We start from the raw sequence: 13,740 nt of genomic DNA on the forward strand, positions 1-13,740 counted from the left end.
GTCTCCTCAGACCTATGCCAGCTCTTTGGCTGGTGTAAGTGTGAGGAGACTCAAGGGGAGAGGGCCTGGGCCAGGAAGCGGGGATAGGATCCAGTGTGTGCAGCAACCTTCTGTCCCTGAATTGCTGCCAGCCTGGTCAGCTCCCCACCCTGATCCTCCCCCAATATGCCCCCACTGATGCAGCTGCACCAGAGGAGCATGCACTGCATCCAGTGGTGATGCATTCCAGAGGTATTATCAAGAAGACCTTGGAGTAAGCCTCTACTAGCCCAATGGGTTTCCACAAATCTGTGGCAGCTATTTTGCTGGCACAGAACAAAGGGGAGGGAGGGACTTAGGAATCAATCCTGCTGCTGGAATCAATCCCCTTTCTCCATTCCACCATCCACTCACCCCCTGCTCAAACACACACCCCTGTTCCTCCCAATGTACTTGTGGTTCCACCAGTAGCCAGATGCAGTAGCGAACTTCCAACACAACTGCTACTAATGGGAGTGGTTCCGGAATGGCTGCCAGTGGCGCATGATGCATGCTGCCGGAAGGCCATTTTTGTCAGTGAAACCACTGTTCTACTGTCGTAAAGCCCAGTTAGGATTTTGCATTAATGGTTTACTCAATACATAAAGTCATGGTGTAATAGGCATTCAATATGTGGTTATTCTGTCAAATTAATTTCTTTATGAATATCATGTTTCTGCAGTTAGTAGCAGAAACAAAGAAAGGCCTTGAATCTGGAAATTGGCTTGTGGTGCTAGATTTTCTTTCCCCTCCAAACAGGGCTTTATCTATGTAACATTCATTAACTGCAGTTCCTGGGCTTAAATGTCAGCTGTGATGGAAAAGACAGAGGAGAGAATTTCACATTGATCTTCCAAGTTGCTTTGCAAAGTAGCCAGCTTTTCTTTCTAGTGAATCTGTCTAAAAGACAATTTCAGTAACAGCAGGGCAAAGTTAAAAGCTTTTGGGTCAAACTGTATGCTCCACAGACTGGCAGTAACCCATTTGATAATGATGTTAAGCGACTGAGTCCTTGTGTTTCTCTTTCTGGGTGAATTTTCTTACAATAGCAGATCTATTCTCTTGATTTTCTGACAGTTTTGTCCCTAGCTCGTTTGCTCACTGCTGAATAAAGAAATGTGTCAAGTACAGCTTTCTTTTGTCTTAGGAATCTTAACCTTTAAAAAAGCTCTTAAGAAGCCTTTTAAAAACCTATATTTAGTGCGGTGTTTCTCAAACTGTGGGTCGGGACGCACTAGGGTCTCCATTCATTTCAATATTTTATTTTTAATATATGAGACTTGATGCTCCCATGGTATGTAACTGCATTTGGGGAAATGTTACAGATCTGTACTTTGAACAGGGTACTATGTATATGCTTTTAACAATTATAATAAATGGAACTTACTCCTGGGTAAGTGTGGGTAGGATTGCAGCCTAAGATTGTTACAAATTATCCTGCTTGTTGATGTCACTTCCTGTCATGACATGTGGGTCCTGACAGATTCCGGTGGGTCCCAACAGATTCTGATTCTAAAAAGTGGGTCCCGGTGCTAAAAGTTTGAGAACTACTAGTGAAAAAAATAGAGGAGGATGGTGTTGTAGCACCTCATTGTGCATGATGTTTTACAAAGTCCAAGAGCATGAGATCCGCACACCAAAGAATTTCAGTCTATCATTCAGAACTGGGGAGATAACGGAGGAAGGGGAAGGAAATGGAGACAAGGGTAAAAAGAAGGATATGTATTTATTTCAGTCATTTGGATTTAGTCTCTATAACCTACTGAACTAAGAGGATGTGCCAAAAGATTCATGGAAAAGGTGTGGAACATCCCCTGCCAGTCTGCTGCTTCTCCAGGATGCTGCTGAAAATACCTGCTTTAGTCAGCCTCATGGATGTACCACCCTGGCCATGGAGCTCTCTGAAGGTAAGGGTAAGTCTTTTATGCTATATCTGGGAGCAGACAGGAAGCCAATGCAAGAGCTTACATGGTCTGGTAAGGGCAATGAAAAAGGTTGATGACTTTGGTGGTAGATACTATGTGAAAGACCTGTGATGAAATTTCTATGTGCAGGTCTGATATATTTTAACCTTTGAAATTTCTATATGGTTCATAGGATAACAATCTGTTTCCTGACCTACCTGATATAATGGATGCATCATTGATGCACCAATCTCTAGAAATGAACAGCTGTAACACTACTTGATCCTTGCCCCACAGTCAATGTTTCTGATCACTTTACAGCACTTGCTATGTTCCTTCTCTGTTCTGTTATCAGTACCATAAAGAACTTTTGTACCCAACTCAACAAGCAAAAACCATGACCTTGGCAAAATAAACTGGCAAAGAGGGATCAGCACTGAGTTCTGTTCATAGATCACTCATATGTTCATTTTACCCAGAGTTTTTGCCTTTGTAAAGTCTGTTGCCTTTGTAAAGTTAAAGAGGATTGAGGGTATCATTGTGTAATGCTTAGCAGCTCAATACATCTGGCTTTAATAGAGTAGTTAAAGATGCATTCTTCGACTCTTGGCCTTACGTTGTGCTTCTTTTATCATCAGTGACTTTTTAGTAGAGGAAAAATTATTGATTCAAAAGTCCAGATTACAGCTTAGGACATTTAACATCACTGATAGTTTTAACCAGTATTAGGTAGGTGGTCAGAAATGAAAAAGAAATAATGCATGGTTTTAGTGTTTACTATGACTGCATGGTATGGAACCTGCTCAGCTACATCATCCATCAAATTTTCTACACTTCGGCTGTTGCCAGAAGTCATTACTTGCCATTTCTGGAGGAAAAGGAGGATAAATTAGGATTAGTTGGCTTTAAAAGCAACTTTATTACAAGTGTCTGCTCTTAATTCTTGTAGGCCAGATTGTAATACAAAATCTTTTTCTTTTTTTTTAGTAAGGTACTATTCTATTAGTAAAAGTCAAGTCCACATCATTAAATTTTACAGTATCAAAATCAGCTCAAGTTGCTTCTTCAGTGGATTCCCACATATTCGTTCTTCTGGATTCATTACTATCCCTGTCTATTGAGAAATGTGAAGTGTGTACTGAACTACAGGGCTGGGATACAGTGGGTCATCCTTATTAATGGGCTCAGCATCTGCAGATTTGAATATACGCGGACACTGAACCCATGGCAGGAGGGCCTCAGAAATCTCTTGAATGCGACTAGAAGTGCCTTCCAGTCATGTCAAGGAGGTCTTCTGAGGCACAGGGAGGTTGTGTGTGACCTAAGGCCTCAGAAGGCCTCTAAGGCTTCTAAAAAGCACTTTTGGTTTGCTGAAAAACCAGAAGTGCCTTTCGGAAGCTTTTGGGTGGACTTCTGAGGCATGGAAAGGTAGCACATCACCTCCCTGTGCCTCAGAAAGCCTTGTGTGTGTGTGTGGGGGGGGGGGGTCTGAAATGGATCCCCCACAGGTATTGAGGGCCAACAGTATTAAGAATATTTGTATACTGATCCAGTTCTCTTTATATGTGAATTCACTATCTGCGAATTTGCTTATCCACAAGGGGCAGAATTTCTACCATCTCTCATTATCTGCGCCTCTATTCTTGCTATCTGCTTTATCTCATTATCTGTTATCTACTATGCAGATGTGACCAGTGCAGACCCCTTTAAAATGGCTGGCGGAAGCATTCACTGCTCATTTTAAAGGGCTCTTCTCTGGCACCATTCTGAAGGCCCCTGCAGCCTCTAAGTCTCCGCAGCATTCAGATATTTTGGCACTTCCTGCTGCACTCTGCTAGCTTCCTGAGGGTCTATGCTGAATTCTGATGGTACCCCTTCAGGGTGCCCCTTGTACCTAACCCCATTGATTCCATAGGATCAGTGGTTTGTCATCTGCGAATTTGCTATCCACTCGGGTTTCCAGAAACCTAACTCTCTAGCTCAGTGGTTCTCAAACTTTATAGCACTAGGACTGTTTAGAAAGATAATCTGTCAGGAGCCACCAGAAGTGATATCATTAATCTGGAAATGATGTCATGGTCAGAAGTGACATCATCAAGCAGGAAAATTCTTAACATCCCCATATGACAAAATCAAATCAATTAATTTAGTCAAAAGTTTGCAATAAGTATACATTTAAAAATTTGTTTCAGGTAAAGAACCCTCCTAACTCTCCCATGCAGTTGCTGATCTATTTAAAAAAAACCTCCCAAACATCCCAAAGGCAGTAATCCTAGCCACACTTACCTGGGAGTAAGCCCCATTGACTATCATTGTTAAAAGCATATACCTAGTAGCCTATTAAAAGTACAGATCTGTAACATTTCCTCAAATGCAATCACGTACCATGGTAGCATCAAGTCTAATATGTTAAAAATAAAATGCATACTGAAATGAATGGGGCCCCTTCTGAAATTGGCTTGCAATCCACCTAGTGGGTCTTGACTCACAGTTTGAAAAGCACTGCTGTAGCAGTTAACGGGAACCGACTGTAGCACTTTTCAACGGAGTAGTTCACAAAGTGGTTTATATGACATGAAATCAGCAGACCTTGCTTTCTTATGTTGGAACAAGCAGCCGTGCTTATTTTCAGTTGTGCCACCAGGGAGCAGTAAGGCTAGTTAGTGGTAACGGGACAAGGTGTTCTCTCTGGTAATACATGTTCTTTGGTTACCTAGAGTGCTCATCTTTGGCCTTGATCTGTGCTCGCGCTCTCTCTGTCTCTGTCCCTTAAGAGATGTAGCTAGCCAGACAAACTGGAGACAAGCACTTCCCTCCTTTCCCATAAAAGTGTATTTCCTTAAGTAAATCTATCTTTGACTTCTGAATATAATTCTCATGTGAATCTTCCTAGCTGGACTTTCCCACATAATGTGCCTTTTTGGTGTTTTGTCTCTGTCAATATTTTTAAGGGCTCATATAGAGATGTTCTGGATTGTTGTCTCTAGTTTGTCACTGATGTGCTGCATACTGGAAGGCTCATTGACCCCTCATAATGATGCCTGATGCTTCAGGTGATGCTTGAAGGGGTGCAGACATCATCCCTTCTTTTGAACAAAGGGTGCAGATAGGAAAATAGCAATTTGCATTCAGGGATTTTGTTTTGCTTTGCTTGTCTTTAAGCTCTGTGTCCATTACCCGCTAACCCCCTACCTCAGTCAGTCCTGTCCTAATTCTGGTATGCATTTTGTCTTTTGGTATGCATTTTGCAGCCTCTTCCCATTTCTTTTATTTTGTGTTGTTGATCTAGTCTTGTAATAAATATCTTTTCATTTTAACTGCTTTTTGGTGTAGCCTCAGTTTACTGAGGAGACAGCAGGTTAGTCATGCTTCCCCAGACAAGTCAGTTCTTGTTACTGTTTTGGTTTCGATGTGGAATCCCTTTTGGAAAGAGCTTTCCAAGGTAGCCTAACTTTTTCGGGCTTTTCCAGCCTTGGTGAAAACAGGAGAGATCTACTAAATCCCCAAATACCCCCAGACTAACCTAAGGAAGAAGAGACAGCAAGGGGTGAGGACTACACTAACTGTTAGGCATTGGGCCTTTTTTACCCTGTGCCTCCTAGGGGTATCCTCTTGCACAAGATTTATGTCAGACCTGCTACTGCAAAATATGCCAGATATATGTATATGCCTGCTACACTATGTATTTATAGAAGGCACAAGGTACATGTCTTTAGGTGTATCACTTCAAAATGCATGTGGGGAGTTGTATGATTAAATGCCCCCAAAATCCCTGACATTAGAAAGCTAGCATGACAAGAACACGTTATTTAACCTGCTATGCTATTTTTCCACATGCAGGGAATTTTTAAGTTGTGTTAAAAAAATAACAGAGAAAGCATGGCAGAAGAGAAGAGCCAAGGCAAGAGGAGTCCACTCATCATCTCTAATGAAGGTCAGCACTGGCCTAGGAGAACTCTGTTGTCTCATGCAATTGTTGTAACTGATTTAATATTTTAACTTGCAAGCCACCTTGAATACTAAGGCAGGAAAGCAGTAGATACATGTAAAAAAATGCAGAACACAAATAAATCATGCATTTTGAAGTGACACAGTCACAGGCAGACTGTACCATGTGCTGTTGCTGAAAATGAAGGTGCGTACTTTCTGCTGTGTCTTCCGTGAGGTTCCTCTTTGCCTTGTGATTTTATCATGGGTTTGAAAATTTCAGCTACAACCAATGAAATTCTGGCTAATTGGCAAACTTCTAAGTGAGTTACTTTGCCACACTCTGACAAGTCTTCTAAAGACTGGCCTACCTATTTATCATGCTGAGAGCTGAACAATGCAGTCCCCAAAAGGAAGCCTCTGTCCTGGGAAATGTGTTCAACACAGAAGCACTGCAGTGAGTGTATCTTTCCATCACACAGAGAACCCCACTATAGCATTTATTAGTAAGTCCAAATGTTAGCCACCAAACCATAAGCACAGATGTATAAACTATCATTAAAACTATTTACCAGTTAATGTGAATACTACTGAAAGAGATGAAAAAATGATGGCATTTATATCTCTTGCAGACCAGGTATGTTTAAAATAATGGCCTGGTTTTTTGTCTCAGGAATTTAGCTTCTTGCAGATTATTATATGTGAGGTGAAGGGGAATAAGTCACCCTTTGTTCTCCTGGTGCAGCAATTTTCTCTTAGCTTCCTCCCAGATTATCTCTTGTAGAGTAAAGGAAAGGTTTGTCTGAGGTTTCTGCCTGACAAGTCCTTGTAAGACTGAGCAAACTGTGGCTTTCGTCAGAGGCCTTCCATCCTGGAGCAGTGAGAAGCAAACTCACTTTCTTTCTTGAAATCCGACTGGTGGTAACAGGAGACTTGGTGATAGCTAGAAAAGCTTTCACAGGTTTTAAACTGGTGCTTCAGTCATAGCTGATTTTGCTAAGAGTTTTTCCACTGTCTCCAATTTCTGGTCTTTGCATCTTTCTCTATGACACAAACAGCTTGAACTGAGGACAATCCAATGCTTCCATTCAAACCTGCCTTCTCTTTAGGTCATTCCTTCTTTGGATACCCCATCTATGAGGCCAACAGAGGAAGTTGCTTCAGCCAGCAGGTTGGCAGGGGGTGACTGTCTCTATCTGCCCAGTCACCTACACTGCTCTTCCTCCATGCACTTTAGCCCACCATTTTCCATTCCTCTTCTTCCTTTTCTATCCGGAGAGTGGGGAGAGCAGAGGCTGGCCACATTGCTAGATACAGAAGGCAGCATTTTGGCACACCATTTCTAGCACTCAGTGTTATTGGGCTGGCTCTGGGTTATACGGGTGGTGGTTGAGGTCCAAGCCTTCTTTAAAGTGGCACCTCAGCTGTGGACTGCCTTCCCTAGGGCCTGGTGCCCACTCTTATGAACTTAAGCACCAGGAGAAAATTGATTTGAAAATGGCCTGAACCTTTTAATTGAGCACAAAATGATGTGTTTCTCTGCCTTCAGGGTTGTTTAATCTGCCTGCTACTTCAATGTTTTAAAGTGGTTCTTGCTCTCCTGCTGCATTTTAACAAAAGTTTTACTTTGTGATAATTGTTTTAATGTGGATGTGCTTTATTGCATTAGCTGCCTTGGAAGCATGTATGGCTAAGGTGGCATATAAATAAAAAAGAGGAACGAAGACTGTACAGATGCAGTAAAGTACTTCTCTTGTTCTTAGAGCTGATCTAACACTTATTCAGCATTCCTTAAGGGCTGTTTTTTGGGGGGGGGAAGGGAGGGGTTGCATCTCCACCAAAGCACAGCAGTTCTCCTTTTCAGCTGCCTTCTGACATTCTCGTTTTAGTTGCTGACTGGTACAGCTCTCCTGTTTCTAGAACACTCTCTAAGACACCAAAGCCTTCCTCTGCAAAATGATCTAACAGAAATTGCACTAATCTTCACGAACAATGCTTTTTTTCCTATACTGAAGGGAGCGTCAGTTTGTGCCAAATGCAGTTGTCACAATATACCACAAGTGTTGTCACAGCAAGTATGTAAGGTGAGGTTACCTTAACAACTGTTTCTCGAAGGCTACAGTGTTCTGGGATTAGCCAAGCGTGAGGTTTGTAGTCTCATCAGGAATGACACCAGGGGTTGGTCGAGCTGGGCACTGGCTAGCAGCCCAATGCCCACAAAAGGCCAACTGTCTGACTTTGAGCGATAACAGTGAGCTAGTAGGCCTACTGAACGTCACAGTGGCTGCCCTAGCTGCTATCACCTTTAAAAAAACAAAAACAGGGCAATGCACTGGTCCTAGTGTCATGTGACTGGGGTGTAGTGAAGGGACAAGCATATTGCATTGGCGTGGGGCACTCAACATGGCCATGGCAAAGCACTCTGGACAAATGCTGCCCTTCCACCCAGCTATTGGAGACATGACCCAGTGCAAGACCCCCTTCCAATCTGGCAGGGCTCTGGATTTCATTAAGGACCCACCCTCTTCCTCCCATAATTCAAGCTCAGAGAAGCAAGCAAAAATGTGCGTCCTGGCCCTGAGGTGCTTGCAATCTAAATGTTGCTGCTGTGAGGAAGACCACAACATCAGTGCAGTGCTTCAAAAGTAAGTATGAGATGTTGGTTGCCCATGTCAGCTATGCATGTGGGAGCATGAGCAATACTGTTATGTGTAATCAGCTTCCCATTTCTGTCTGTCAGCAATTAAATTGCCTTGTGCTCATGAATGTGAATTGCCAATCAGTTTTTTCCCACCCCCAATCTATGTGCTTCAGCTGCTCTTGAGAAAGCAAATGGTGCTGCTGGCCTAATGAGGAGACAGATTGAAAGAATCACAGCTCCGCATTCTCATCTGCTTCAGACAGAGCAACTCAGCCAGATTCACTGGGGCTAATTTCCCAGCCAGCAGCTGAGGTGGTCATCCTACTCAGAGATGGGGATTGCTTGTGAATTGCAGAATAAATTAGAATGACACAGGTTGAGTTGACATTTCCTCTGAACAGTTCTCATGGAGCAATCCAGCATGTTTAGCTACCACAAGGCCTTGTAGGCAGGGGAAGAGCATTATCCACGACTATAATAGGCTGCTGTAGCTGGACTTCAGGTCCTCGCATCGTATCTCCCAAGTGATGGATTTGTCCACTTTCAATGTCTATGTTTTGAAACTCAGTTTCAGTTGAGATACAAAGAATGTTCACAGGCAAAGGAAGGCTACAGTTCCTGCTTCAGGAACCCTGCAACAACAATGTCCTTCCTCCTTTCCTGTCCCCCAGCTTGCTTACATGGTTAACTGCTAGATAGAACACACATGCAATGTTCTATTAATGAAGTTCCATTAAGTCTGTGAATATGTGGACTTCCTCATTTCCCCTGGGCATGAGTCTCAGTTCCTCCTTATAGACCAATGCTTGAAGGAGAACTGCTTCAGAGTCCATCATTCTACTGTCTGGCAATTCACTGCCAACTAAAGGGTTGCAAGATTCTTCATAGAGGCTGGGCTGATCCGGTGCCCTAAATTAGTGCCCTAATTTATTTTCAAGGGTGATTTTTTAAATGGAGGCAATAGAGCAGGAGTTGGCAATCTAGGGCCCGCAGGCCATATATGGCCTGCCACCCCAGGTCATCAGGCCCACACAGAGCTCAGCTTGGGAGATGAAGCTTCCCACACAATTTGGCACACTGGGAACTACAAAGCTGCCTGCCCAGGCTCACAGAGTCCCTGTGGTGCTGCGCTCTGCTGTTCCCTGTCTGCTGCACAGTGAATTGGGTAGGAAGTCCCAAGCAAAGGTCCCAATCTTCCAGTCACTTCTGGAAACTTGGCAATGACACTGAACATCTGGCCCCTTTGCCAAAAAGGTTGCTGACCCCTGAGATAGAGGGGGGTGAGGCACTCTTCCTCCTTGCCTGATCTCCAAGAGAAGGGCATAGAGGCCATGGTTCATCTCTGGATTGCAGAGCACATACATTGCACGCAGAAGGTTCTAGGTTTAAGCCTTAACTTTTCCAATGTAGAACTGGGGAAAAACACTGCCTGAAATCCTTAACAGCTACTGTTGTTAATGTGGACGTATTTCCCCAAGTGAGCCAGTGGTCTGACTCAGTTTCTTGTGTTCATAGACTGCTACCATGTCCTGTTGCTTCAGTTACTGCTGCCTCCACATATCTATGAGTTGGCAACTAGTATTCCTTAAAGGACAGAATTTGTCCCTGGAACTTCCAATTGCTAATCCTGAACTTTTCTAGACATTTTATAGAGATGCACAATAAATACACCGTGTGTTCATTTCTTGCAGGATCCAGCCATTACCCCACAGGGAAACATTTCTGTTTTCCATAGGGCCCATGATGTTAGCAATGGTAAACAATTAACTCCTCCCATCCCATGCCTTTCATGTATTGTTAAATATAGTATATGGAAGGGTGTTTGAATTGATCTCTACCATGATCCTGATCCTCATCAGGAGGGGAGATCCACACTATTACTTTACTGGAAAGGAAAGTTTTCCTATAGCCATTCACAAATCTGGTGCACTGTACTCAGGTGCAGGAGAATGAGGCCACACCAGCTAATTGCATCAGCCACCACTGAGATGCTCCATAGCCATGCTGTCTGCCTGCCTCGTATTCTGTGCTTCTCTGCAGAAGCAAATGATGAATTCAGGGAGAGATCCTGTGATGTGGAACACAGGGTGGCTAACATGTTAAATTACAGGGAGAAACTGCACTGAACATGAGGGGAGCATTGGCATTCATTGCCAAAGTCAACTGGTGTGCTCTCCTTACTCCTCTGTTTGGTGGGTTTTAGCTCATATACCATTCCTCTCTTGGCATGTTGCATATTTTTAAAGAAACAGTAGCATGGCTCTTCCCTCTGTCCCTTCAAACAAGTGTCCCCCTCTGTCATCCATTCTCAGTTACTAGCTATCACCTGTTGAGAAAAAGGCTTGAGTTGTGCATTTTTAGATCTCTCCTCCACTTGGAAGTGTCTGTTGCATGCCACTTGTTCAGGAGAAGACTCCCTAGCAAAGTTGCTATGGAAGGATTTGTAACCTGTTCTCTAGGCCTTAGCAGTAATAATTAAAAACAGCAATTTAAAAATAACCCTCTGCAAGGGAAATAACCGTGCTTTTCTGACTGATTTGTGGACTGATCTTCCATGCCTGTAACTTCTGTTTTTCTTAAGACTTCATTCCTTAAAATATATGAAGAGCCTTCAGATTTCCAACTTGACAATTAATCCTCAGCCATGGAATCATCTGAAGCCACCTCTCCTCTCAACTTTTGTCTGTTGTGGGCTGTCAGAGGCTCTCCAAGGCCTCAGGCAGAGATGGTCCCAGCTCCACTCCTCAAGATCAGGGCTGGCATCAGTGGTGGACATTGCTGAGGAGGTCTGGTGGACATTGCTGAGGACATTGTTGGCAGTGGTTCACTGCCAACAGGGCAGCCCCTTTGCATGGGGAGAGAAGGTGGGTTGCCTTGAGCAGCAGATGGGCACAAGCAGCAGCTGCACACATCAGCTACTTTCACAGCCACTTCAGCTTACCTCCATTGTTGCTCTGTAGCTTCATTTTAAAACCTCTACACTGTCACTGCTGTTTCAATCCTTCTTGTGTGTGCTACTTACCTAAGGAAAAACATGGTGTGGTGGATCCAGGGGTGATCTTCTCGGAAGATGCAAGGTTCCCATGTAACCTTGGATCACTTTAAGATGTCAAAACAAAAAACAAACGTGCACTAGGCTTTCACTGCCACCAGGGATCTGAGTTTAGGTCTTTCTCCCAGCCTGGAATCCATCTGTTAGTAGGCTTAGCACAGGCTTACTGGAGGAGGAGAGGAAGTATCCAAGGCCCAGTGTCTCCTTTGGTGGACAAATGGGCATAGAGCACAGTGCCTATCACCTGGCATCCACTTCCAGCCCATCTCACTCCAAAACTGGGTTTAAACTGGGCCAGTCATCTTGCAGCCAGTACAAGAGAAACTAGGCAGAAAGAGGCTGCCTTGTAAAACCTCCCTCCCAGAAGACTAGAGAGCCCCTAGATCTGGGGGAGAGGGTGGTTTCCCATAAAAGCCAGACTGTAATGGACCTTGGTGGTTTGGGAAGACAGAGCGAACAACTCTCAAGTGATCTGAGACGTGAGACCAGTCAGGTAAACTAGTAAAATAAAAGACGTTCATTCAAAGATAGTAAAGTTACCAATACAACCAATGATAAAGCAGAAAGGCAAACACGAGAAATTTGAGGAATCAGAGGAAATCAAAAGATGGTTTAGGTGCATGTCCAGGCAGCCCAAGTACCCTAGACACATCCGAACTCCTATAGCTCTGTTTCGCTCAGCACTTGAGCTGCAGAATAGATCCCCAGTGTCATGAGATGCATTACTGTATAGAAAAGCAGTATAGAAAAATTTTCAACAAAGATACATAACCTAGAGTTGCATGGGACTGGACATACTGGGACTTTCTGGCTGCAGAGATGTCTCTGCTTCCAAGCTATGGCCCATCTCCAAGGTCTAGTCCCTGTCACAGAGGAAGGTGGGATGTAAGTAGCTATTTATTGTGCAGGGTTAGCTGCAGGACACAGCCCTGCTTATCCTGCATGAAATATCTTGATGCTATGACTGCACTGGGCTCATTGCCTGTTCTTCTCACTGAACCTATTTGCATTTGCTGACCGGTTGTCATCACTATGCAAGGCTAATCATAGCACAGGGCTATGCATGTTGACTCAGAAGTCCCATTGTGTTCAGCAAGGCTTACTTCCAGAGAATGTATAGGATGGCAGCCTCAATCGCTGACAAGTCTCTACTTATGGGGAGCTATTAGAAGGAATCCAAATATGCCCACAAGACAGATAATTTCATGTACTCAGCCTGCTCAGACATCCAGCAAGCCACCAGTTTCTTGCATAGAGCCCTGGAGGTAACTTCTGAGACCTTTCAGGCTTCCTCTTGTGTTTCTTTCCACCAGATTTTAGTCATCCCCATGAGACATGCTTTTCAGAAAGACACAGGCCAGAGGGGTGAAATGACTCACTCTTTTGGCCAAAGTCAAAGTACTGCAGGCATCATGTACGAATGAGAGGAACATCCAAAGTGTTCATATTAGTACTAGCTCCACTCTGCCTGGTTTGCTACAAAGATAGCTGGGGTCCTATTTGTCACCATCTTAAGTGTTCCTTTTCAAAGATTGCTGACAAATTTTTCATGAAACGTAGCAGAGGCTCATGGGAGGCTTTTCCTAAAATATTATGGCGCAATTGAGGGTGAAGATGGATGTGACATTTTAAGACCAGAGGGTGGCTAAAAGCAACTGCCTCACATGCCATACAAAGGTAACATCATTTTTCTGATCCAGGGGGAGCTCTGAAAATCTAGTTTTGTACTTCTTCAGCAGGGTTCACTTTGAATCAAGGACAAGCCAACTGTGTAAATTACCTATGAGTGATAGAAATACTAAGGCTTTCATGGACGGTATTTGTGACATTGAAATTAACAGTGTTAGAGCTGATAGGCAGTGGTCAAATGAAGCTGTTCTCACTTAACATTTTACCTACTATTTTGGTAGACATTTTCAGAGGATGAAGCTACAGCAAGTAGCTCTTCAAACTACCATGTAGTTGGCAACCTTCAGTCTCGAAAGACTATGGTATCACACTCTGAATGGTGGTTCTGGAACAGCGTCTAGTGGGGCTAATGGATATTCTGATCTTAAAATCCCAAGTACCTATTGTTCTACCTCAGATCTTAAAGTAAGGACTCTAAGATCAGAACATCAGTTATACTGAGTAGTATAAAATGCCTACCAAAGTAGTAGATGAAACATTAGGTGAGAACCACAGCCTATCAACCCGAA

General features: G+C 43.6%; 1 protein-coding gene across 1 annotated transcript in view; it reads left to right on the plus strand.

Moving 5' to 3' along the window:
• The window catches only part of FDX1 (ferredoxin 1), a 36,632-nt gene that overhangs the window by 8,942 nt on the left and 13,950 nt on the right, over positions 1-13,740 (plus strand). The window contains exon 4 of the mRNA XM_066620561.1: positions 5,763-5,856. Coding sequence (XP_066476658.1) covers positions 5,763-5,856 — 94 coding nt within the window. The remainder of the gene's footprint in view (positions 1-5,762; positions 5,857-13,740) is intronic.

Source organism: Tiliqua scincoides, chromosome 3 (assembly GCF_035046505.1).
Source record: "Tiliqua scincoides isolate rTilSci1 chromosome 3, rTilSci1.hap2, whole genome shotgun sequence".
NCBI classification, from domain to species: domain Eukaryota; kingdom Metazoa; phylum Chordata; class Lepidosauria; order Squamata; family Scincidae; genus Tiliqua; species Tiliqua scincoides.